The following is a 26,213-nucleotide window of genomic DNA, read 5'->3' on the forward strand; positions in this document are numbered from 1 at the left end:
ATGAAAATTGTTGTTGTTATTGTCATGCTTGATACGACAGCTTCATTAAATCTAATTGCGTCTGCATGTGTGTGTGTGTGTTCGCATGTCTGTTATAATTAGAAAATTAAAGAGAAAACTGCCTTGTGACCATTTCATTGGCGCGTTTGCTGGATTCCCCTTTGGCTCCGTGCGTAAAGCTGTGTATATTATCTCACATTTAAATGGGAATGAACGGGGGAATGAAAGGGATTAAGTGCGCGCAGTTATTCAGTAAACCTCCTCCTCCCTCCTCCTCCTCCTCCTCCTCCTCCCACGGAGGATGCAGGACAGCGGGACTGGTCCTGAGCTCTGACTCCTCACAGGAGAAGTGGTCGCGACCATCCCGAGTCACACATCACGCTCTGGGATCTCGCTTTTACTATTATCATTTTTATTTTTCCTCTCTACAAATCCTTCATCTTCATCCCTGTCGACTCATGACAGCATGACGGGAGTCGGACCTGCACATTTGGGATAATTTTTTTGATTTATTTGATTTTTCCTTAATAATGGTCCGCTACAAATGTTCATTCCCACGGAGCTGCAGCTGAGGTTTCATTCAAAGTGATACTGGATTCCCACAGCGTGATGGATACAAATGAGTTCGCAGTGCTGAAACTTTTTGTTGTTGGGATTTTAGGTGAGTATTACTCTTATTGCTCCATATCTTCCATTTTGCAGAACACATGTGAGGGGGACTGACACCATCCCCCCATAACTCACCCAAACACTGATGGATAGTGTTATTACAGGCAGAAATGTCACAGCACACAAAAGCCCTGCTGTGTGCAGTTTTTTGTCCACTTTGCCCACCAGTCACATATCTAATGTAACAGTTCATAATGCCATGCTATCACACATTTGATCCAGTGTGTTACTGTGGCTGCACATGCCTCCAGCCATCACATTATTTCTCCCTCGGCGCTGCCTGTCAGGTTGCAAAGTGCACATAATTAGTATTGCTAAGAAGTATCAGGGAACATCAATCCCATCTCTCAGGGCATGCTGTGAGAGGAGGACATACAGTGATGTACCGTGGCATCACGCCCCAGTGGACAGACCTGACCTATATCGTGGCCAATGGGAATTTGTGGATCTGGCTCATTAACTGGTGGCACAGGGATGAAATCATGTATGAAATGATGTTACATGTGAACCCTCTCGCTGAAACATGCACATGACTCGATCTGTTGTTGGGACTCAGGTGTTTGCGTTGCTGCTCTGTCCTGGCGCCGGAGTGATGCTTGATTGAGAAGAGTCAAAAAGCATGAATCTTGATATTCTGCTGTAGAAGCTACGAGTGTGGTTGTAGCAGGATCAGCAGAGTAGAAGCAGTGCTGTGACTCAGTGACGACGGGGAGTTCAGATACTGAGCTGGTTTGCAGCACAGCGAGTCTTTCCAGGAGCCGGTGGAGCCGGCTGAGTGCCCTGAGGGAGCAGTTGTTGAGCTGATATTTGGGCTGACACTGATTGAAATTACCTGCCGTGCTCCCATGTGGACACATGAGCCGGGTGATACAGGACTTCAAAAAACTCTAATCTGTGGTGGCTGTAGAGGACTATTGCTGTTTACCTAGAGGCTCCGGAGGGTTAAACCTGAGGGTGGATAAATGACGAAAGCATCAGTCCAACAGACTTTTAGGAAGTTCTTTGGCTTTTTTTAAGGGTTAAGCGTGTAGTAGGGCTGCAACTAGCAATTATTTTCAATATTAACTAATCGTTTGCTCTATAAAATGTGAAAAATATCATGAAAAATGCTCATTGCAGTTTTCCCAGAGCCAGAAGTGATGTCTTCAGATTGCTTCTTCTGTCCAAACAACAGTCCAAAACCCAAAGACTCTTCATTTAATATCCTAAATGTTGAAGAAAAGCATCCAATTCTTACATTTAAGAAACCAGAACCAGCAAATGTCTTGAAAAAAATGTCTGAAACCGGTGATACAGGATTTCATTTTCAAGCCCTGTGGTTCAAACGAGACTTCAAATTCAGACTCTTCACACCTATTGTGACTGTAGAGGACTGTTGTTGTTGGCGTCTCTGGAGGGCAAAACCTGAAGCGTGGAGCCGACACGTTTTAGGAAGCTCTTTGCCTTTTTAAAGAGTTCAGCATATAGTAGGATATAGTATGAATGCCTGTTCATGCTGTTTAGTAAAAATGCTCTTTAAAGGTGCACTATGTAGTTTTTGGGAAGCATTTTTATTCAGTCGAGAAAAACTTCATTGATTGATTTTCATGCTTGAACAAACAAGATTTTTTTTCCTCACTTGCCTCTCAGGGCTTCTATTTACAGTGTAGTCCCACTTAGCATATTTACACAGCAGGTGTTTGCTTTTGGCCGTGCTCCACCATTAAGCTTCAGTTTTGGCACCCCTGGTTTAGTTCACAACATTTCCCAGAGTCTTCAAATTGCTTCTTCTGTCCAACCAACGGTCCAAAACCCAAAGACTCTTCATTTACTGTCACAAATGACAAAGAAAAGCAACAAATGCTTACATTTAAGAGGCTGGAACCAGAAAATATTTCACATTTTGGCTTGAAAAAAGACAGAAACGATTTATAGATCAGCACAATTTTCATCAGATCAACTAATCCATAAATTGCCTGAAATTAAATGATTAAATGATAGCTCAAGTGTAGACAAGAAGATGTGGTCTTTGTGTCCTGCCAAGACCTCCAGCTTGGACTCCCCTGGATCGCTGCCACGTAACAGCTGTGACCCCACAGCGCTGTAAGGCCAAGCAGAAAACTAGCTCAGATGGTCCTCCTCTGAGTTGAAGCATGTCTTTCAAAATGCCGATTCCAGTGTGATGGCAAGCAGCAGAGAAAAAAGATTTGTGATCAAACAGACTTTCATCTGTGTTTTCGAGTGTCCAAAAATGACAAATGGGGTGATTTCACAGCAGCTGCTGCTATCAAAGCAATAGGAGGTTATATTCCCATGCTGTCAAGAGTAGCAGTGGTTTCCTGTGATAGCTCTTGTCTAGACTAAAACAGTTTCCCATCAAGGTCCCCCACTAGGAAGAAGGGAGTTGGATTCCACTGTGCTCAAAGAAGAAACCAGAACATAACTCGTAGTATCAAACTAAGTCATCCTGATGGTCGCTTTCAGTCTGAGGCCGGAGTGGTGGATGCAGCGGAAAGTAGAGTACAAGGTCCCCATCTGCATGGAGTGATTCCCACTGACTGTGGAGCATCTGCTTACCCCAATAAACAGCTATTCATACTCTCTCACAGCGAGGGAAAATGCCTTGGGGTGCTTCTGTTCCACCGCCATCTGACGAAAACATTGTTGTGAAGAAAATGTTTTTGGAAAGTACTATTCATAGACCTGTGAGGGGATTTCAGTGTGTTGAGCTCATTTCAGTGCATGCGTCTGACGTCCACATGTTTCCTCACACGTGGATGTCGTTATACACGGTGGTGTTTATCACCTGCACATTCCAGGACTGAAATGCTTTCAAGTTTAGTCTTTTAAGGCAAATTATTTTCTTAAGTGAAGAAATGTGAGGCGCTGACGCCCAGTCGCCAGAATAGAATGTTGTCATACGTACCATAATGATATTTCTCCTATAACTGTCATATCACGTTCATAATACATGTTTAGGAGGTGGAGGGGATGGTGGTGGTGTCACTGGTGAGAAGGCTGCCAAACCTCTCACAGTTCGAAAATGTGTTTCGACATTGTAAGTGAGAAATCATTGGAAATGTTTGATGAAGGACCAAAGCGTTCGAGCATTCGTAGCCATGACACCGCTGGATATTTTTAAATAGACAATTTCCAGCCACGTGTCTGGTAACCAAAACAGGTATTTTAAGCCAAAACATGATCTTTACCAACCCTAATCAACCTTTTATTGTTCTTAAACATAACCAGACCACAAACACAGCATTGTCACAACATAAAATTCAAAATTGAACCTTAAGAAACATAAAGTTGCAACATAAAGAAATTTCAAATTTCCTTAGGCGACGTATTGTAAATAATGCAACGTGAGATACAGCACGCAACATGGCGATGAGGAGCTCGTGCCTATCTTTAATGGAAAAGTGTGTTTTAATGGTGAAAATCAAGAAATGAATAGGATAGTTCCAGCCCTAGTTACATCAACAGAAGTTACATGAACTGAGAGGAGGGATGTTCAGTCAGAGTTTAGAAAATCTGCCATCCGAAATTTTCAATAAAAGTACCTTGTGAGGCCTCTGGTGTTTGCTACACTTACAAATGCATGAAGACACAGCTAAATATCATAAAATTATCCAGGACGTAATCTATTCTGCCATGCTCAACCTACTCATCTGACACTCGGATGACCACCTCCCTGCCTTTGGAGTTACAACCGGTGCACACATGCTTGGTGTAACAGAGCCTTTAGATATACAGTTTAAACATGCTGCTGATTCACAGACACTGTCACATTTGAGCTTCCTCCGTAGTTCGACTGCAGTGCGAGCATGTTAAGAGCATTATTAATCTTTCAGCTGCCTGTTAAAGATTCATGCACCAGGAGGGGCTTGAACTTTGTCTCCTCGCTCATCCTGCTCATATCACAGTCTAATGCTGAGGTCAGGCTGACTCCATGAAACAGAGGGTGTTTTTCTGACTGAGTGCCATATGGTCAACAGATTGCAGAGGCCTTTTAGACTTTAAAGACGGACCTAGTATCTGTTTGGACTAGTATTCCATCCAAACGCTGCTTATTGAAAAGTTTTGGTTAAAAAAGGTATGAGAGGTTTAGATTAGATCTCTTTTCATCTACACTGCAGAAACACACTGTAAATGATGGTGTTAGTCAATTAACTGATTAGCTGACAACAAATGAATTAAGTCAGTTAAGTCATCTTTATTTTGTTAAGTCAAAGCAAACATGGCAAACATTCAGTCACTATTTAAAGAAGTCTGCTTAGACTACTTGGTCTGTGACCAAACTGTAATCACTATACTGTAGTGTAGACCATTTATCATCCAAACCAGGGCTGCCAGAGTGGAGCCCAACATAAGGTTTGATTTGGCCTGGCAGATGTTTCTGCTGTTTTATTTTTTGTGAGTTATTAGGCCTGTGTAGGATCCCTAACTGTATTTGACTTTAATCAAAATATAAGAAAATTTGTGCAGAAAATCAGTCAATTAAGGAAACAAGAGGCAAATGAAAAAAAGAAATGTAAGGAACTTGGAAAGGTTATCCTGGCAAAACTTTTTTTCCACTGTTCTCAAAGGTGCAATATGTAAGAAACTGGTCACTTCTCTAATTCAGACAAGTAGGGGGCAGCATATCACCAGAGTAACCGCTAACTGCTGCTAAGTGTAGCTGCCGTTAGTGAGTAAGAAAGTTAGCCGTGCAGGTAGCAGTCGTATAAGCTGGCTCTGCCCGAACTGGGGGAGCTGTTGGTGTTTACAATCGTACCGCCATCTCTTGAGGTACAAAGTAGCTACCTGACTAGCATGCTAACTTCAACAGATATCTCTGCAAGACAATGCGTAGACGTCTTTGACATGTCAAATTGTTTATTTCGTCAAATTCTGTTGATAATTTAAGTTAAATTGTTGAATGTTTTTAACTAAAATTCTTACATATTGCACCTTTAAGTCATAAACATAAGAGCCCCTCTCTGGGCTTCCATACGTACAACAACAATCCACAACGGTCCACCATGTAATTTCAGTTTTGGCCCCCCAAGACAAAAAGTTTAGGTACCTCTGATCTAAACCATCAGTTTATTACTCAAGTAAATAATCAGCAAAGTAATCAAGACGAGAATGTCTTATGATAAATAATAGTCCAAGGAAGCAGCGAGAACACAACCTCATTATCTGGTCTCATTCGCAGCAGACGTCATATACTGGCACTGACTCCTGGAAGGAGAAGCACGAGGGCAAAAAGGTTGAGCCAAATGGTCATTAGTTGTCTCTTTATATCAGAGTATAAGAGATCTGACAGTGAGGTGGTTTTCTGTCAAAGGCCCGTCAGATTTCCAATCACAGAAAAGAAAAGGTTGTAATGAGCACCATTAAAACTGAGTATTGGATGTGTGACTCAAAACTGAGTCTGAAGACTGAAATTAATGACAGATAATAGACAGAAGTGAGTTAATGATGACAGAGGGCCACACATAATCACATGCAATTATACTGACAGAAGAAGTCGTGCGAGCAGAAAGTCATTTTTTTTTAACTGAGATTTCATGTAGTTCACATGACGACAGCGGACACAATGTAATGAGTGGAAGCCGTCAGACCAACTGAATGAGGAAATACTCAACTCCGTCTCAGTTTACCAGCCTGTTAGGCAGTAATCTGCTGCTCCCTGTGGGAATCAATTGTTGGTCAATACTCTGAAGCTGAGATTGACATTTCATTAACACCTAGACCCTGACTCATGTTCAGGTTGTTAAAAGTGCTCTGAGGAGAGCAATTTATTAACATTTCCTCACCACAGAAGAAGTCTGCAGCAGCTTTTAATGAAGGCGAACAACCGTCAGTATTTAGTGCTGAAAGGGTTGTATGTAAAATCTGATGAGTCGCTTCAAGTGATGTCGGTTGTTGGTGATGTAGTTTTGTAGTCATCTCTGCTCGAGGCTACATTAGCTGATATTATACTAACGCACACAAAGATCGGACCAGGCTGTCGGCAGTCGAGTTGCACTGTGGGCAATCTAGGCGCCAGGAGGAAGAATCAAGTGTGGAAAAACATGTACAGTACATGTACATGTACTATCTCTGGTTCTGCATATCAGTTTTGATCCCTCATGTCTTAAATTGTGCATCCAACAATTTTATAGCACTCTTTTGATATTTAAGGTTTGGATTCTTTGTCTTGCTTTTATTTGAATGAATTGTACCAATTTCATAGCGTCAACATAGTTAGGCCTACTTAAAGTAATTATGGGGTTGGGGTTGAATTATATCTCTTTATATCTTAATGATGTTGGGACAGGCTTTGTTTTTTAAAAAGTGAAACAATGTTCAGTCCAACTTCTCATCCCAATGATTTTCATATGCGTTACAATAAAGAGTAATGTAAGGGATTACAATTTGAACTTTAGTGATACAGTTACTCATTACATAACTCTGTTACTTTGACAGTTTGTTAGCTGTCTTAAAGAGAGTTTAGTGTGGCGCATGCTATCTTTGGAGCTATGTTGTGAGCTCGTGCTAACGTTATCTCCCCCCGATAACCCGACATTCCAGAGTGGTTTTGGGTTTGTAGGCTTCACTGTGATGACAGCACATCTGGAGGGCTAACACCGAGGCTAACGTTACGCTAGCTGTTTATGTTGGGTAAATGCCTCTAAAACTGTAGGCCTGCTGCCTGATAAACGTCGTGTCTTCTGTTGGGTGTGGAGGCCGTTAAGTGACAGCGCTGACAGAGCTGTGCTGAGGAAATGAACTAACTAATGACTCTTGCTGCTGAGAGATTTATAAAGTTTTTACACTGAGCAATGTAAGACGGACTAATTGAATACATTTTTCAAATTACCAATACTTTTATGGTTCATGTGTTTTAGCACCGATTGGCTCCATAAGCAACGCAGCTCCGAAAGTCAGACAGTGTGTTTATTCATGCAGAAGCCGGATTAGAGTCAGAATAAGTTTTGATTAGTTTTTAATTAACACACTAGACAGCAAAGAGAGACACTTCCACTAACTGTACTCCACTGGTGTTGCTGCAGTTCTCCCTGGTGTTGGACCTGAACAAAGATGTCAGTGAAGGTTTTTGATATGTTAATAACCTTAAAACAGCCCAGTCTGTACTCACAGTGTCTGACTTGGTGTTGCAATCTGAATTTATCTCTGTCCGTCCTCCTCCCTGCCTCCTCTGCTGTCTTTTCTCTCTTGCCCTTTTGTCTCTCAGACAGGATGATGAACAGCTTGTTGGCACTGTCCTGACTGGCTCCGAGGCAGAGGTCCTTGGCACGGCTGGTCAGACCGCTGACAGAAATAAGGCCTTTTTGCTCAGTTTCTTTACATGCAGGAAACAGGTTATATTAGATAGCTGCTTAATGGATTTTGACAAAAACAGTGAGGTTGATACTGTAGATCTCACCTCGAAGTCACTGTGTTTTCTAAATTACACTGATTAATGGGGGTAATAGGTGCGGAAGGATGTGACCTTCCCTGTTTACGTATTCGTGTTTTTGTCAGACGTCAGTCGTCTCAACCTCCATGCGTCTCTCCGTTCATCAGCCATATCGGAGTGATAATGCATTCCTCTGCTGTGCTCTGGCTTTTATCATACAGACTGTGGTGGAGGAGAGTAATTCATGCCCAGAAACAAGTTGACACCTTTATTACCGATCAGCTGTGTGGAGGTCTGCATTATTATGGCACAAAAGTGTTCACTGCTGCTGTGGCTCAACACGTTTGGCCATTTAAAGGGGCACTATGTCATTTTGGAGAACAAATTCAAACACAGACTTTTACAATATTAATGATGTAATAATGCAAGTTCAGAAATATAACTGAATTAACAAGCTGTTCTCAGAGGAAAATGAGGTCCCCAGAACACCGTTTGATGCTAGAAAGGTGGCAGCGTCCGCCACATTTAAACAAAGTAAAATCAGTTAATGAATATTTTTCTCTTTTGGTTAAAATGTCTTCCCCAAAACTACAGAGTGCACCTTTAAGGAAAAATGCATCAATTCTATCTGCCATTTTGACTTAAGGAGGCAGAAAATTGAGGCCCAATGATCGGGCAGACGGGCTTGTTGTGAACTTTATTTCATGGTGCCAACCCTGAACATAAACAGCTCATTCGTCTGAAAGGGAAAAGTAGCCCATTTCGAGTGAATGTCTAAATTTATAGCATCGTCCTCGTCTGTGTAGCCATGCGACTGTTATTCCTCTTCGAAGCATTTGGTGTTTTTCTAAAAGCCTACATAAAGAGGATAATTAATGCCTGCCATGATGTGAATCCAAACAACAAATGTTTGCCTTTTGTTGGATGCAAGTGTTCCAGTGGAGCTTGTTTTTGTGGTTTGTCAAAGAGGGGATGATACAGAGTGGCTTTAGGCCGTTTTTTTGGCTTTTATGTTTTAATATTAAACACTCGTCTAGAGTTGAAGAGTGCACGGGGGAATACTGATGAAAGCCTGGATTGCGTAGACTGTCTAATGCTGTTTTTCCGGTTAATCATCTATGTTAGTGAAGAGCGACTGGGAATTTTTAAAATGGGCTGATTCTGCCAATTCACTGTGTCCGTGCTCCTTATCTGTCACCAGCAGCCTGCGCTTTGCATCTGAAACTGTTAACGCTCATATGAATACACTTTTACACAAGACAAATGCTAAAAAAGAATCATTTTTAATGACGCTGTTTTTTCGTTTTGATGCTCCAGCGCTGACTAAATGTTGACGAGATGCTCAGTGCAGCAGCTCAAACAGGCCATGATAGCTCGTAGACAGATGGATTTTCTCCGCGGGGGCCTATTCCGCTCAAGCTTGGCTGTAATTTTCCTCTCCACATGGTAAATGGACTGCATTTATATAGAGCCGTTATCCCAAAAGCCCTTCATGGAGCCTCACAGTCACCCACCTCGCGCTGTCGAACGACAGCCCAGCAATCATAAGCAGACCTGCTGCACCACCTTACTGTCTGTCGCCCAACAACACACATACAAACAGTGTAATAGGTAAAAAAAAAAGAGCATTTCTCTCCGGAAAGTCCCCCATAATTGATTCTCTTCTCCGCCACTGGCATTTTATTTCTGTCTTTCTCCGTCATGGTTGTCCAGTGTCCCACCTCTCCTCCTCCCCCTCTTCCTGCTTTTGTTTGCCAAGTACCCAGAGTCCCCCCCCCCCATCTTGCACATCTGTGTCACTCTCCAGTCTCCTCTTCCTCTCCCTCCTCCTTGACCTCTATTAGATCCCCCGACATGGAAGGGTCCACTCTGCCAGACACAGCCTGGACACTTCTACTGAGAGCTGCCAGAAGGAAAAGTCCTCTGGGCTTTCAAGCCAAGAAGTGATACTTAACTTCAATGTGGTTTATTTTATCCATCCGGGACCAGTTTTGGATCAAAATCAAATCTGTTGCAACATGTGCTAAACCTGAAGTATAAAATATTTTGCCTTTATTGCACAAATCGCCCTCCAGATTTACCCCCTTTCTACTTTTTCCACCTTCACGATGGCTTTTTCTCCCATCGCTTCCCTTATTCACTCTCCGTCTGAATTAATTTTTGTTCGCCTCACCTGCCACATCAGCCGGGAGGTGAATAATAATCCGGTGTTTATAAGAAAGTGATTGCTTTTGTCCGTGAGCAAAATAACTTCAAACTGAGCTGAGGACATCTAAATAAGTCACATTGTGTGGCTGGCAGGTTCGCCTCTCCCGTGGCTGTGGGCATTTTCGGAAATGTGATAAACATCTGAGGCTTGTCACCGAGGCTGAGGCTTCAGAGCAGCAGCAGACAGCTGATGGTCAACTGGAGAGAAATCAAGATTTTAACATCGTCTCACTCACTGACAGATGACACATCCAGATTTAATATGATGTTCTTTAAGTTGTAATATTTGTGGGATATGAACTGGCAAACGTGTAAACAACTAGCAGTGCCAGCCAGACAGATTGCTTCCACAGATTGTAGTGCTGTAAAAATGTTAGTGTTCCCCTTCATATCAAACACTGGGAAGTTTTTTAATTAGTATGAAGATTGGAATCTTGACCGCTGTTGACTCAGAAACAGCTGGAATAGATAGAGCAACAGACGAAGAGGATTTAGAGGGAAAAGCAGCTGTGTCCTCTAATGATTTTCACTGCACTGCCATGAAACCTTTCAGTCACCTTTGCTGAACATAAGGCTACATAAACAACATAAAACATAAAATAAAGACGTAAAATCTATTGCAAATCAGGACGATGTAAAATCCAGAAAAACATATATATATTTATAAACTTGCAGTTTTTGCAGATTGTATAAAGTACAGTATCTACCTAACAATGGATTGAATGAGCCATTATTATAACATATTATATATAATATCTGATATCAGCCAGCCAGGATCTACATTCAGTATGAAGGAGGGTCCTTCATGACCACAGCTACAGAAAATCAGTTTTAAAATGAATCTCACTCTCATAAGTTATTAGTGTGTGCCAGTGAAGAGTTATTTACCCATAATAGCCTTAATGCTTCCGCAGAACATTTTCAGCCCAGAGAAAGAAATGCAATTTGTGGGATAATGATGTAGCATTTTTTTGGGATAACAATAGAGACAATACAAGCTATTGAGCAGTGACAGTTGAAACACTGACCAATTTCTCAGACTGAGCAAAGATTTTACCCAAGTCAGTGCACGATTTAGTTAAATTAACGGAAAACAGCAGTTTATCACACCATGAATCCAAATGCACGCTAATGTTTGTTAGCCACATCAACTTAAAGGAGAACTGTTTTTCGATTTTCTCCTTTCCTTCACTGTGTTATATAGGTTCTTGTGCATATATAAGGTCTTGAAAGTTAAAAAGACTTAATTCAACTCATCTCTCCCACAGAAAACACTGCCTCAAAGGCCTCATCAGTACTCCCGCCTTTAATTCCATGACATAATCGTACAACCATGTCACACATTTGCATAATATATGCCTATATGCAAGGTAGAAGTGAAACTGACTGAAGGCGGCAAAAACAGGACAGAGCTGACTGGAGACACGGTGAGTAGTGCTGGCTCAGGCATGCGTGAGCTGACCAATCAGAGCAGACTGGGTATTTTGGAGGAGGGCCTTAAAGAGACAGGAGCTAAGACAGAGCGTTTCAGACAGAGAGCGAATACAGAGCTGCAGCACTGGACAGTATGAGAAAACTGATTGAGCATTAAAGCATGTAAACCTATTCTAGTAGTGATCCAAAATAAAATGAACCTGAAGAAGACGTAATATTTTGTAATATTTCTCTTTTTTCAATGTTTTGTTTACAGCAAGTAGCAATAAAGAAAAGAAAAACAACAATGCAGCTTTAATTCGTTGTCAAAGATAATCCTTGCCACTGCAAAAACAATGTCTTAGTTGCTCAGGAAAATCCACCATCCTCACTGTCGACCACATTTTCCACTGTGTGTAGAAAATGTCACTTTAATATCTAATATCGGCCAGCTAGGATTGACCTTCAGTGTGGAGGTGGGTCCTTCATGACCACCGTTTTGTTACGTTACCCATGCGTGATAGCCTAAATGCTACCTCAGAAGCATTTCAACCTTGAAAGGAAAATGCCTGATGGGGGATGATGAATGATGGAGCATTTTTTGGGGATAACAACAGAAAAAATATGATAATTGAACAGTGATATTAAAGTGATAAACCCTAATAGATATAAATGAGTTGGTGCAGGGACTATAAATACAATACATCTACTCTAATATCTTTCTATTAGTTGAAACACAGACACATTTCTCAGACTGAGCAAACCTTTGCAAGATTTAGTTTTATTTGTTGTTGTACAGAGAACTACAGTTTACAACAACACGAGGAAAGATCTGGTTAATATTATATTCTTACCCAATTGCATTCTTTCTCCTCTCTTTTTAAACTTGGACGAGCAAAGATCTGTTTTCATAAACTAACAACAAGTAGCAGTGACTGTCTGCGACCTAATTTGCCCAGAGCAGGTCAGCGTTTCTATCACAACAACATCCTCTCCTTGTTGTTTTGTCAAAAGAGGACACCACGATGGCCTCTTGCACTAGAGGTCTACTACAAGGTCGTTCATTCTCCTGTCAGAGAGCTCTGCTGATAACGGGGCTGACCGACAGTCTGTCACTGCCTGTCAAGGGTTATAACTACTGGAAGGTCAAACTGATGGGACGCTCGTGGAAACAGTGCTGTACCTCCTGCATCCAGTTTGGTTCATCTCTGTCCAGCTCTTGCCAAGATTAATTAAATATCAACATGCCAATTTTGGTAGATTAGCATCACTATTATAAGGTTACATTCATTCAAGTCGACTGAAGTCAACAAACTGATGGAGCTGTTTGTTGAGGAGTGTGAAGACTGAGTGGAGGGCAGTAGATATGGCATCCACTTGCAGTATTTGGGGTAATACATGGTGTCAGAGCACACAACCGATGGAAAGTTCCTTCCTACATGTTGGCATCCTTTATAGCCACAGAGAAAATAAACTATCTCAAGGAGGAAGAGGGGAGATAAGTAGCAACTTCCTCTGTGTGGCAGGAAGAATCTGGGAAACACTTGTGTGTGAGGCTGCTTATCATCGGATTTTGCTTGTTCAGCATGCTTAATTTGATTAAAGTAATTAAATTAAGTCCTAAAAGCTAAAGTAACAATAGAAATGATGGATTCACGTGTTATTTTAAGAATTTCCTCACACTCTCTGCATCACACCCTTCAACACCTGACATTCACTTTAGCTCTGCTTCTGTCCGCCGTAGTTAAAAGGATTTTTACTCATCTGTCGGGGGAGTGAAAATTTCCCTTAAAAGCGAGCTCCCTGTAGCTGTCTGCCTCGGTGACCTCAGTCGGATAACCGCCGTCATTGTTTGAGGGGCTGTGAATTCCCCTGGATCTGAGAGGAGAAAGGAATAACTTTTTTTCCCATTGTAAAAGCAACATTATTTTATCTCCCTAAAGACAAGGTGAAAAATAAAGGTTTTCTGTGCAACATAAAATCCATTATTTTAGGTCAATGCAGCTCCTTTAAGTTGTTTTATTATTGTCAAACTCTTGTCCATATTATGATTCCTACAAAAAACGTCTGCTTGTCAGTGCGTCACAAACACCTCGCGTGACCTCTTCTCTAAAATAAGGTATCCATTCTGTTCCTTTGCTTCCCCGGCTTAGATGGCATCTGCAATACAAACAAAACAAACATTTTCCTTCAAAGGCTTGTGTTCTCATTGATCTAGCTTTGCTTGCTTTTTTCTGTGCAGATGGTGAACACGGGTGGTGGTCAGCTTGAAAGCAAAGAACTCAATGATCTTCAAAGCTTCTCCAAAGATCAGAGAGGGCGGTCAGGGTTTTATTTATGAATGCTGCTCGCAGATGAGAATGAGCTGCAAATTTGTTCGGACATGCAGAGTTGTTGCTTGATTCACCTCACGTGTCGGTTTGCTCAAAAACACTAAAGTGGTCTTCACTGCTGCGGTGTGTACAACAACACAGCACTATAACTGCTGCTCTTTAAGGTCACTTATTGTAGAAGGTGGGACTTTTATTTATTTTTTGTTTATAAAGCAGGATTAGCCGCTATATGAATATTTGAGAGTGAAAGTATTCAGTATTCCTGTATTCAGGAGCGCTGCCTTCAAACAAGCCGTCAGGACTTTTGTAAGGTTGTGATGTCACAACTGTACAGGCCACGCCCCCAGCACAGCTGTGGTTGCAAAAACACCACACTCTCTACATGCAGAGACAAGGTGGGTGGTGCCTGCTTAGCCCTGTGGGAGATGACCAATCAGCACAGGCTTTTTGGGAGGGAGGGGCCTTAAAGAGACAGGCAATAAAAAACAAAGCATTCAGACAGAAGGCGAATAGAGGTGCTGCAGCGATGGACAATATGAGAACGATAATGTGTTTCTTGAACATTAAAGCATGTAAACATTTTGAAGCGTGTGACAGTTGTCTTATTAATTATTAAAGCCTAATTAAAGGAAGGCGTGCATTTCTCCCTGCCTGTAGAAACCTCAGCTGGTTCTCCATGACTTTGGTCCGTCTGTTTCTGCAGAAGATTAAAAGACAAATGGTGTAGCAGGAAGAGAAAGAGACAAAGGGCCACCTGAATTATTTCCCTTTTTAATGTCTCAGATTAGATGTTAAACAGAGGACACATTATTGCTGTGGGCATAGATACAGAGTTGGATAAGACCTTCTTCATATCCTGCTCGGCATGCGTTATTCAATCTCTCCATGTGTTTAAACTAATGTCATTAAATCAAAAGTTCCATTTGCAGAAAAAGTGCAGCCCAACGCAAAAACGTCTCCTCTCCAATTAAATCTGACAGTTACTTGAACTGGTAACTTCCTGTTGTGATGACGATGACGACGAGGCAGACCTGGATTGAGGCTGAGGTAGTTAAACGAGCCCTGCCACTTGTGCCTGTGATGTGAATCTGTTTGGACAGTGCTGGCGGTTCATCTATTTTCTTTCATCTTCTATTTTCCTCTCATCTATATTTATCTTGCCAAGCTAACAGGCAGTGGATGACAGCATGACAGTGTGCCAACTGAGCGGATACTCGACTGGCACGCTGTCAGAACGTGTGTAACACCTACATACACCTTGATCTAATCCGCTCCTAGTTTAAAATAGCTCCGCTTTACCTGCATAATTTACACAAGTTTAATGCCGTTCTAATGTAGCGCCAAGGCTACATGTCAGTTGACTGCAGAGTTCTGGCTGAGTGCAGAGGTTGTTCGCCCTTATCGACAAGTCGTAGCAACAATCGTTAAGATTCTTGCTTATAGGTACAAACAACCTCCTCAAATGGAAGCTGTTTTTCGTGGATTTGATTTAGAGGCTTGAAGGGAGATAATAATTGCAGCCTGTTGGTGTTTTGCTAATTTTAAACCCCCGCATGCAGAGAATCTAATGACTATCCTGCAGTCTGGGTACTTCCTTTCTTTATACAATACATCAAGGACCAAAAATACACTTAATTATCCCAGCTTTTGTTCCATCTTTATTTTCTGCTTGCTTTTCAAGAGTCTGTTATTACTCTATAAATAGCAGTTGTAGTTTATTTTCAAATTAAAGCACCCCTCTGATAAGGCAGGAGCCATGCATGTTGTTCAAAGCCAGAGCGCTCTTTGAATACACTATTAAAATGTTAATTTGCCAGCATGATTCTCTGCATGCACTGTGGTGTTTAATAAAACTTTGATGTTGACATGCAGTCACTTTCCTTTTTTCATAATCACAACTGATCTGATTATATAGTGAAGAGCCGGGCTTGATCCATGACCAGCACCGTCCACAGTGGCAGGAAAGGCATCATTAGCATGAAGCTCTGCGTGTGTGCTGCTCTGACGCCTGGCCAGCTGTCAGCAGCAGCGGCGGTCACAGCTCTGTGAACCTCAGTGAAGAAGCATCAGACGGCCTGATAAATGGTACGAGAATATGGGGGGCGGCTCAACGAATGTACACATATGAGAACCATGCACCCACGTCTGACTGATGAGAGATTTAACGATTCAGTCGGTTATAGTAGCCCGAGATTAAATTACTGTTTCTAATGAGAAGCTGTGAATGAATGAATGAACGTCAAATTGATTATTTTTTCAAATGTTCAATTAACTTTTTCCAAGCAGTGAAATATGAAGAACACGTGACGCCATACGAAGAACACAGGCAGTCAGTTATCTGTCGTTCGCAGCTGAGCTCGTGCAGTTCGGAAACAACTTACACACGGAGCTACTGCAAATGGATACTCGTGGTTTCAGTAAATTGAAATGGCATTGCCACAATCTACAGCTCACAGCCTGTAAGTCCGCTGCAGATAAACTGCATCGCTGCTATTCATCCTCTCTGCAGAGGGATGGGAGGAGATGCAGCTGGAAGTCTCTTATGGGCAATTTGTCGCTTATAGTCTCAGCTGTTCCGCTATGCTACGGATGAAGAGCTCTATGCTTTTCTAGACTGTGAAACGGATACCATACAGGTATATAAGCTGTATGCAAACCTCAATCAATATTTTATATAAATAATTGCATAAATGCCTACTTGTAATATGAAAAGACCGGTCACACTCCAAATGCGTCAAATACAGCAGCCTGGTCAGCTTCCCTACATGTCTAAGTTTGACACTGTAGTTACCCCTCTTGCTTCATTTCTGGATGCTCCCTCCTAGTGCAGTACTGTTGAGTAATACTGGGTCATATGCAGGACCTCCCCCTGGAAGACCAGACCTCCTGTATTTCTTCAGATTTATGACATATTTTCACACATGATTCCCCAGACTGTTTCTGGCACTGTACGCCGTGTAGTCCACTGTTCTGTTGAGCCTCGTCCCCCTCATCGAGCGAGAGATACACAGAGGAAAAAAGAAGAAAAAAAGAAATACACAAGTACATATCAGATGTAGGAAATGGGGGATGCATTTTGGATCAATGTGTCACACCTTATTCTGTTACTCACTGGGATCCCGCCGTGTCAATCATCATTTTTTAATCAGTTTTAATACCGTAACCTAACCAGACTGTGACCGTTTCACAACATGTTTGTCAGCAAGCTTTATTTATACTATATTGAAAGTCAAACCAGATTGGATTCTTTATCTTTTTGGACAAATAAGTTGAGCTAACAGATGCTGGCAGTAGTTTCATATTTAGCTGACAAATATGAGAGATGCATCTTGGCAAGAAAAGTCTGTTGTGGAAACTGTTGATTAATTACTTTAAATTCATCGGGTGGCCAAACAACTCTGAATTATTGATAATGTTGCTTATCTGCCAGGGCTATTATTTGCTAACAAGTTACAAGGTGATAATGTCAGCGTTATGTTTACAGCTCGTTCCCCACCGTCTCCAAGTGGCAAAAAAGTTCACTGATATTTTCCCTGCTTTCTAAATCTAGAGCGCTTCTGATTTGGCAAACTGTCACACACCAGGATGAGAGAGGCACCAAGCTGCTTTAAGTCATCCTCTGGCATGAATCACTCTATAAATCAAACCAAATCTCTCTCACACACTCACTCACTGCAGATCTGCCTATGTTCAATCAGTTCATTAAGCTGGTATAGTAGATTTAGTGCCAAACTCCCCCCCGCTGCTGTGCAGAGCTCCCGCTGAAGGGAATCCTGCTGCTAGATTGTTGCTACAGGTTATTTTCATCAGTTCCTCCATCCTGCTTGTGTTTATTAATAACGTAGGAGACAAACAGTCGCTACCAAGTCTCCTCGGAGGGTCTAAATTTGTCAAGTGCGTATGAGAATTTTCGAGCAGGAATAAGAAACCGGATGAAAGTGTGAACAAGCTCGTCAAAGCGGTGACAAAGAAGCAGAGTCGGCTGTCATCGGTTAATTTAGAGTGAGGATTGATTTGTTCCATTCTAGTGTTTCTCGTCAGTACAAAATGTGTGGTTGGACTTTTTTTCATAACAGAAAGCACACTATATACAGTATTTATCATAGCAGCTTTTAATTATTTTAACGCGATTACTGAGAATACTGGAACAGGCAATATGTTCTTAGATGACTTTAACATTTACATGCATTTACTGGCGGTTGAGCCGGCCCAGCAGGATGACTCACATCGCATTGGCCTGCATGGTGAGGCTGTCTGAGCTGCTCCATCTTTGTATCACCAGTAGGTCACTTAAGTCTTCTAACCAGGGCTTAATGCTTGTAAATTGTGTGTGTTTTTATGATCTGTTGTCACTTTTATGTTTTATCATAAGTTGTGTCATAATAACCTGTGACATAATCTTTAGTGAAATGTTGTTCTCACAGAGCTCGAGCCACCGTAAGTGGCTCGTTATTAAAGAGTGCAGGCGGGGTATTTGTTTTTGCTGATTCCTGCCACACAGGAGCTGCTTATGTGCTCAAGCTCATGTCTTTATGTTGGATGTTACCCACGATGTGTTATTTTTGGACTCGCCAGCATGAGGCTTATTGTCAGGAGAAATGAAATGCAAGACCTGTGGGATCCAGAGGGCTGAAAGCCAAGTTTTGAAGTCAGTGATGAGATATTTCAAAGAGCGCAATTTTTAGAGTGCAGTCTTCCATGTCATTTGATTTGATGTGTTGATTAGCGGATACAAAGACAGACGTCTGGTTCAGAGCAATACTTGAGAAATGATTTTCCGTCTGTCTGTGAATTCCCTTATGAAGAAAGGGCAGGAAACTGGATTTCATGTCTGGGGATATGGGATGGATTTGACTTGGTGACTTCTCACTAGCTCGGGGATTCTCAGGCAAAGCCCTGAGCAGGCTCTCAATCCCATCCAGTCCAGCTGAGGGTGACCCGGCTGTCACCTTCAGAGCCCCTTTTGTTCTGAGTCCCTGTTACCTTTTAAGGTCTCTAAAAGCTTTTACTAGTGTCCCCTTTCTTGTCAAAACCCATCACTGACAAGAATCCTGTTCATTCTTGCTCTTAGCAGGCCTTTTCTTTTCTTTATAAATAGTATAAAGGACAATGTTCAGTTCAGTTGTCCAAAGGTTTTCACTGGCACATGGGGAAATGTAAATCCCTAACTGGAGTAGCAGCAGCTACGACAGCTGGTTGTCGCAAAGAGGAGGGAAGATTTTCCATTAAAATATGAAGCTAACTGAAGCATATATTTGAGGCTGTTTGCAGGACACTATTCTCCATTATATTGCAGACTTTGGTTCATTTAAAAGAAGTGTGCTTCTGACACAAATCTTTAAATTAAAGGGTGCATAATGATTCCCAAAAGGTAGCCATATTAATTTTTATTCAGGTCATCACAACTCACCGGCGATCTGGCTGAAATGTTCAGCTCTGCCATAAAACACCTCATTTGTTCTGCACTCTGCTCGGCTTAGAAAGAAAAAAACAGGTTGGCACAGTTAAGGGACCCAAATCACAGAAATATTTCATCAGGAATTTTCACCCTCGACATTTTACACATGATCCACGGCCAATTCCAATGCTAGTACAGCTTCCCCCTTAAATTGGAAAAACCACTAGCCAGCTGGCTTAACCCCAGGACAAAGTGTTAATTGTTAGCTTAAGATGTAGAGGTTTCCCCTGTTTTCCAGTCTTTATGCTAAGCTAGCTGTGGATTTATATTAAGCACACAGGCACAACCAACATGTTCTCATCCCATCTCACCAAATACAGCAGCTTGGTCAGTGGCCTTAAGCTTCAAACTATAATGCTCTACCTGCCCCTATAGTGTCAGTTTTGCACGTCAAAGGTTCTGCAGTCATGTTAGCAATAATATGTTATATGCTATGTGCGGTTAGACTTTCAAATTAAGGCATACTGACTAACAGTTTGCATATTGTGACATAATACAACTTTTTGAACTGTTATTAACGTTGTCAAATGATCATGGTTTGGTTATGTTTAGGCACAAAAACTACTTGGTTGGAACTACGCTCTGTCTAGTAACTTACAGTAATGTGAATTACGTCAGTGACATGACTCATATTACTTAAAAACGCGTCACTTCTTAACTCCTGGTCACACACAGGATGTGAACTCCAGTCTCTGGAGGTAAGGTCCAGTGTATGACCCATCCAACCACTCTGGCCACCCCCAACTCAGTCTCGTCTTGCTCTTTATATTACTGCGTGAGAAGTGACACCACAACAGTACCTACAATATTACATTTAAAGCGCAGGGACACTGACCAGGCTGCTGTGTTTGACGCATTGTGTGTGAGAGATGAGAGTGGTATCAATGTTCTCATCAAACTCTTAAGCGTATTTTACAAAATGTCTGAAAACCTCCTACGTTCCTTCCATTTGTATTTTAGTCTTGTCAGGGTGAAATCATAGAACACATAAAATGAAACCAAGCAACAATCCACTCATACACTTCTATGAGTAGTTCTAACTACGATATTCTCGACAAACACACTAGGAGAAACACTCAAAACATCCCTACATGCTCAAACAGGGAAGACTATATTTAGCGTGCTAACTTGGTAACAGTCTGTGTCCTGCTGCGGGGCGTCTTTCAAACCGATTCTTCGCTTTGTGAGCGTGCCACTTCAAAGGGAGATACACCTTCCTGTGCAGCAGCACGTCTTGCTTTGGTCACTCATAGCACCCCGCTGCAGCAACAATGAGCTGCCGTGTGCAGGAGTTTGGATCAGAGAACTTAGAGGGTTCTCACTCCCTCTGTGGGTTTCTCTTTCTTCACCTCTGCTGGAGATTCACCACAGAACTCAAAATCTGAGGAAATAAAAGGACAGAAATTGAAAACACAGTGTGCGTCGCAAATAATGGATTTACTCCATCATGAAAATGTTCACACAAATGGATTATATACACGTTGCAGAGATTATCCTGCTTACCTCTGATGTGTCACTAACAATGTGCTCCAGTCGATCAGAAATATTAGCCCACAGTAGTGTTACAAAGATTATTTTATATACCGTAGTGAATATGAACAACGACAAAGAACCTGGTGTTTGCAACTGCTCATCTAACAGCTCACTGTGGCTGTTACGTCTTGTAAAATTACTACCTGCAATATTTAACTGATCCACAGAGGAATACAGTAGATGTTACAAAAGTAAAAAAAGTGCTTGATGATTACCTGAAATTAAAGCAGATGGCAGCAATTCATATCTTCAGCTAAGAAATACAATGCAGTACCTGCAGGTGCCATGTTCTCCATGTTATTTGCCCATTAAAGGCACAAGATAGAGATGGGAAGTTGGAATTAGCAGTAGCTTAACACAGCAGATCGCAGCACAAATTATACTCTTGGGATGTTTTCACTGAAATCTATTTTTAAGTCTGAAGTAAATCTGGATCAACCTCCCGTTCTGCAGATTTAGAGGGTACAAGCATTTAGTCAGGACATGGTCCAAAGGTCACAGAAAAAAGGAGTGATGTTTGTTTGCGTACCAAAAATGTAAAGAAAGAAATGATTGTTTTCTTATTGAACATATTTAACTTGCTCTAAATTATTTCTTCTTTTGCTTCTTTACAGTCAATGTCTGGATAATGAGAGGGTTGTCAGGTAAGCACATCCATCCATCCATCCATCCATCCATCCATCCATCCATCCATCCATCCATCCATCCATCCAATCAACATATAAAAAGATGAAACTGTATCAGTATCTGAGGAAAACTCATTATCGCAGAAAAATAGCAACAACAAGAAACAGCAGAGAAAAGGGAGGATTGTGGTATTGAGACATATTGAAACTGACATTTCGACTGTTTCAATAACATGGTTGGTAAAAATGAAAGTCGTGATGGTAAGTCTGAAAAATATACAGTAGATATATAATATATATTACAGCTTTATGACAGAACATAATGAGAAAAAGGAAAATGTCAAAAAATGCGTGCAGTAAACTTAAACAGCTCATAAATAATACAAGAATACAAGCCAAACAACCAGGAACATCCATCTTTGTCATGTTTCATTTGAGTCGCTATATCAGAGGCAACACACACAACCCAGGGTACATGACCTATAAATGCTCTGCTCTTTTCTTCTTCGTGTCCTCTCAGCCGCTGACAGTTTCAACATAGAGCCCACTCCCCCCCGGCCGATGAAACCCTGCAATGAATCCCGTCTGCAGTGGGAGGTGGAGGTCTGTGGAGAGGGCTTCAAGCGGGACATGGATCACATAGATCCACAGAACTGGTGTAACCTCACACATTTTATAAGGTACGACCATATCTACAGTATATGAACTTAGTCTAAATAACCACTTTACAAATGTTAATGATGTGTTTTGTGGTCGAAGATTGGTTATCAAAACAACGTGGTTGGGTTTAGGAAAACATTGTAGCTTGGGTTAAAGTATGTTACTTATACAAGTTAACTCACTGTTGAATTTTGGTTTCACATGCAACATGAACAAGGCTCTTCTGGGTACAATGAGGTCCAGATGAAAATAAAAGTAAGCTATTTGCAAAAATTAGAAAAGCCCTCTTGGCCACTTTGCATGCACTTTTTGAGATGCTCATGTCTCCTCTATTTATTTTCTGTAAAGTCACATCTGGTGGTACAGGTGGTGCTTATGCAATCATGAGGTAAATATAAAACTGTGCAACCTGTCAGGCGTTATGTCGCACCGCACAGTACATCTGTTGAAAGCTGATGAAAACAAATGCAGATAAAGCTTCTGGATATAAAGTTAAAACTGTTTACAGCTCAGTGTTTTGAGCCTTGTTGTTTACATTTTTGGAAGTTGTGCATCTCTGTATAGTTCCTGTTTGCACTGTGCAGACAGCATCATCTGGTTCACTGTTGATCCTAAAGAAAAAGTCTGAAGCTCCAAAGTTATACGTCAATGACAAATCAGTGGGTAGATAATGATGGTAGGTATATGCTCAGAGCATAAGATCTGTTTGTATCTGAATAATGTCTTTAAATTCATTTATACCCCGACTACACCCTGCATAGGTATGCATTTATCTTCATTACATGTAGCAGAGGCATTCATTTAGACACACACCCCCACACACAGCATCAGCTCAGTTGTAACTGCATTTTGAGGCATTTATCAAAGCCTAACCTGATTTTCTATGTTCTCCAAATGGATTATCAGCAGCATCATACACTCTTCTCTGTGTCCTTAAGGGGATTTCAACAACAGCAAATACCTTTTGGCTGGTTTCTCAAAATATATTCTGGTGTTCTTCGCCATTAAATGCTTTCCTTATTATTCAGACTCCGGCAGAGAGAAGCATCCCCTCCCTTTCAGAGGGAGCTTATAAATTAGGTAATCAGGAAACTACACTGGAGGCAGCTTTTACGAGGAGCTACAGACAAAATGTTTCATTTTTTACAACCAGAAGAAAGGCGTGAAGGATAAAAGACATCTGGACTCTGAGTTCTTATCTTTAATACTAGTATAGTTGTCTTCCTGTCTGAGTGCTCTATATTTGTAGTTTTACTAGTTGTCAGTCCTTCACATACATCGCTATGAAGACTGTAATCCATCTCAGCCTCCTGCAGCTGGTTGGATGTCTGTGGGTTAGAGAACACAGTTGGAGGTTTGCTTCTCAAAACCAGAGCTGTTTTCGAGAAGTGTCTGAGCCCTGACCACCCATCTCTTTCTATCTTTATCCAGATTTTCACCTCATTCCGTCCGCTCACCTTTGGCCTCTCACGTTTTTTTCTTTAACAGCGCAGCCAGAAGGCGAGGGGGGAGAGAGCCAAGAGGCTGGTTTCTTGTGCAATAATGTACTCATGGGAGATTCAAATGGACGTCAAAATAATGATTGAGTCACAGATTTTTGGGAAAAATTCAGAGATTCTGAGAACCAACAGCTTCATCCATCAGGACTTTTTTACTAATGTTTCTTTCCAGGAAAATCTGTCAGAGCTTCATGCTGTTTTCCAGTAACAGTGTTTTACACATAAAGAGTTTCGCACATTCACAAACAGATTTATATCGGTGATTATGAGAAAGGTGAATGCAAGATTAGGTTAAGCTTTGAGAAAGAATTAACCACATCAAGTTAATTATCACCCCATTGCAGTTTTCCTTTAGCTTTATTGAGCATTTTAGCATCTTTCAGCTCATTGTTTTGAAGGGTAGGGATAAGCTGGTTAACATAGTGGAAGATTCAGGAGCTAAAGAATCTGATATTTCCGACAGGAGATGGTGGAGACCAAAAATGGAGCTAAAAGAGTGTATTTTGGACTTACATTCATCAGGTGGACACAGTCCAAATGAGTGTTGTGTTAAAGCTAGAGTCTACTTCCCCTGAGTGGCCCAAAAATGCAGATTTAGCATTCAAAAATTAAATATGAATGGAATTTTTTAGCTCTGTGAAAAAGGAGGTATTAAAAAAAGATTTGCCAGTTCTCTTACTACTTTCAGCCGTCCCTCTCTTTCAGTTCTTTTCTCTCGTAATAGAAGCAGGCAGCCAAAATAAATAAGTCCTTCAGAGGCACATCAAAACAACTGCCACTGATTTTCAAGTACACATTAAACACTGTCTCTGAATATGTAGCCGGTCCAACTGTGATTCCTCCACTGCTGCTGTATAGAAGTGTGTCACGTTTTTACGCTGTAGAGCTGAAGTCACAAGACATTTGTGTTAAAATTCATGAAAAATTAAAAGTCCAAGGTCTTTTCTGATTTTTGACTCGCTGGGTCTGAAGTCATTAAATTCATGTCAGGACTCGTCCAACTGGAGTCCAAATGATTTGTCTGAAGTCCATCAGTTCTGCTGGCTGCACTACGTGTCACAACCCTCTGGGATGAGGTGGATTTCACTATGTAAATTGATGAAGGAAAATGTATTAAAACCTGCCGAAATAACAAAAATGAAAAATGAACTAGAATGAACTAGAATGATCCTGATTAGATAGATGATAAACGGAAGATAAGCGAAACTGTTTCAGGCGGTTTGATCGTGTGTTTCTGAGCAGCTGTGATATTGTCTTTCAGGACTGTTTGACTTTCACTTTGAGAAGCACAGTGTCGTGTCTTCTTTCTTTCTTCCCTGCTGCTTTAAAGGAAACAGCATAACACAAGACTGTCCCACCAGGCCTATAAATAGTTTGATCCTTTCAAGTGCTGTTTTGCTCTACCTGAAGAGCAGGAAGGGTGGTGTAATGTCCGGACTCTGTTTTCCACATTTTGTTCATACTCTGCTTCTGCATTAGCAGTGTGGCTCATTTAAAACGGAAGGATATGAAGAGGGATTTTTAAAGTATCTGAACCACCTTTAATGAAAATCTGATCCGTCAGTGATGCCTGACATAACAAACGTGACTGACAGATGAAAGATCAGAAGACACAAGAATAAAGAGTGTTTCATGTAGTGGGATGCACAGCGTGACTTGCTTTTCAAGGAACTCTGCCTGCACGAGGCCACTTTTTCATGAGAAAGAATGATTCCCGAGGGTGTTTTGTGTTCAAAATTAATTAACATACAGCAAGTGTGGATGATACACTGCAAAAACTCAAAATCTTACCAAGTATATTCATCTCAGTTATAATGAAATATCTATTTACATTTAATATAAGACACAATCACCTACAAAAGCATTTCAGTAGCAATTTAATTGTTTTTTTTTAACTTATTACAAGCAAAAAACACCTTGTTTTCATCATTTTTAAAACTTATTTTTAAGTGGCATTTTTTCCAGTGCACACAAACCTTGTCAGCAGCAGTATACTCTGGAGCCTGGGAGAAGGCGATAAGAAGGCGAGAGGGAGAGGAAGGGAAAGAGCCAGAGAGTGGTGAGAAGGCTCTAGCCCGGAGAGCGAGGGGCCTCATGTTTAAACAAGCAGTGACCCCTGCAAAGCTTCCTCCATTTGATAAATGAGCCGTGCCTCTCTGCAGTGATAGCTGCTGGCCAAACACCCAGCCAGCGGGACTGTTACTGTTCGAAATGAGTCTGTATGAGCTTGTTGGTACACATAATAAAGGGTAAAGAGACACCACTAAGACACTCTGGGTGTATGTGTGTGTGTGTGTGTGTGTGTGAATTTACACTTCATTCAGTCATTTACCTTTAATAACGTAATCATTTTCTGCCCTGAGCAGTTTACAGCTCCTGGAGCAGCACCTTAACGTTATCACACAAAAGCAGCAGAACAGTTGTGTTGGTCTGTCTTGAACATTT

General features: G+C 41.4%; 1 protein-coding gene across 1 annotated transcript in view; it reads left to right on the plus strand.

The window, feature by feature from the left end:
• The first annotated feature begins 302 nt into the window (after positions 1-302).
• The window catches only part of LOC311249618 (receptor activity-modifying protein 3), a 30,793-nt gene continuing 4,882 nt past the window's right edge, over positions 303-26,213 (plus strand). The window contains exons 1-3 of the mRNA XM_084340807.1: positions 303-661; positions 21,598-21,627; positions 22,130-22,289. Coding sequence (XP_084196933.1) covers positions 610-661; positions 21,598-21,627; positions 22,130-22,289 — 242 coding nt within the window. The 5' untranslated portion in view covers positions 303-609. The remainder of the gene's footprint in view (positions 662-21,597; positions 21,628-22,129; positions 22,290-26,213) is intronic.

Source organism: Pagrus pagrus, assembly GCF_965226575.1.
Source record: "Pagrus pagrus genome assembly, chromosome: 20".
Taxonomy (NCBI): domain Eukaryota; kingdom Metazoa; phylum Chordata; class Actinopteri; order Spariformes; family Sparidae; genus Pagrus; species Pagrus pagrus.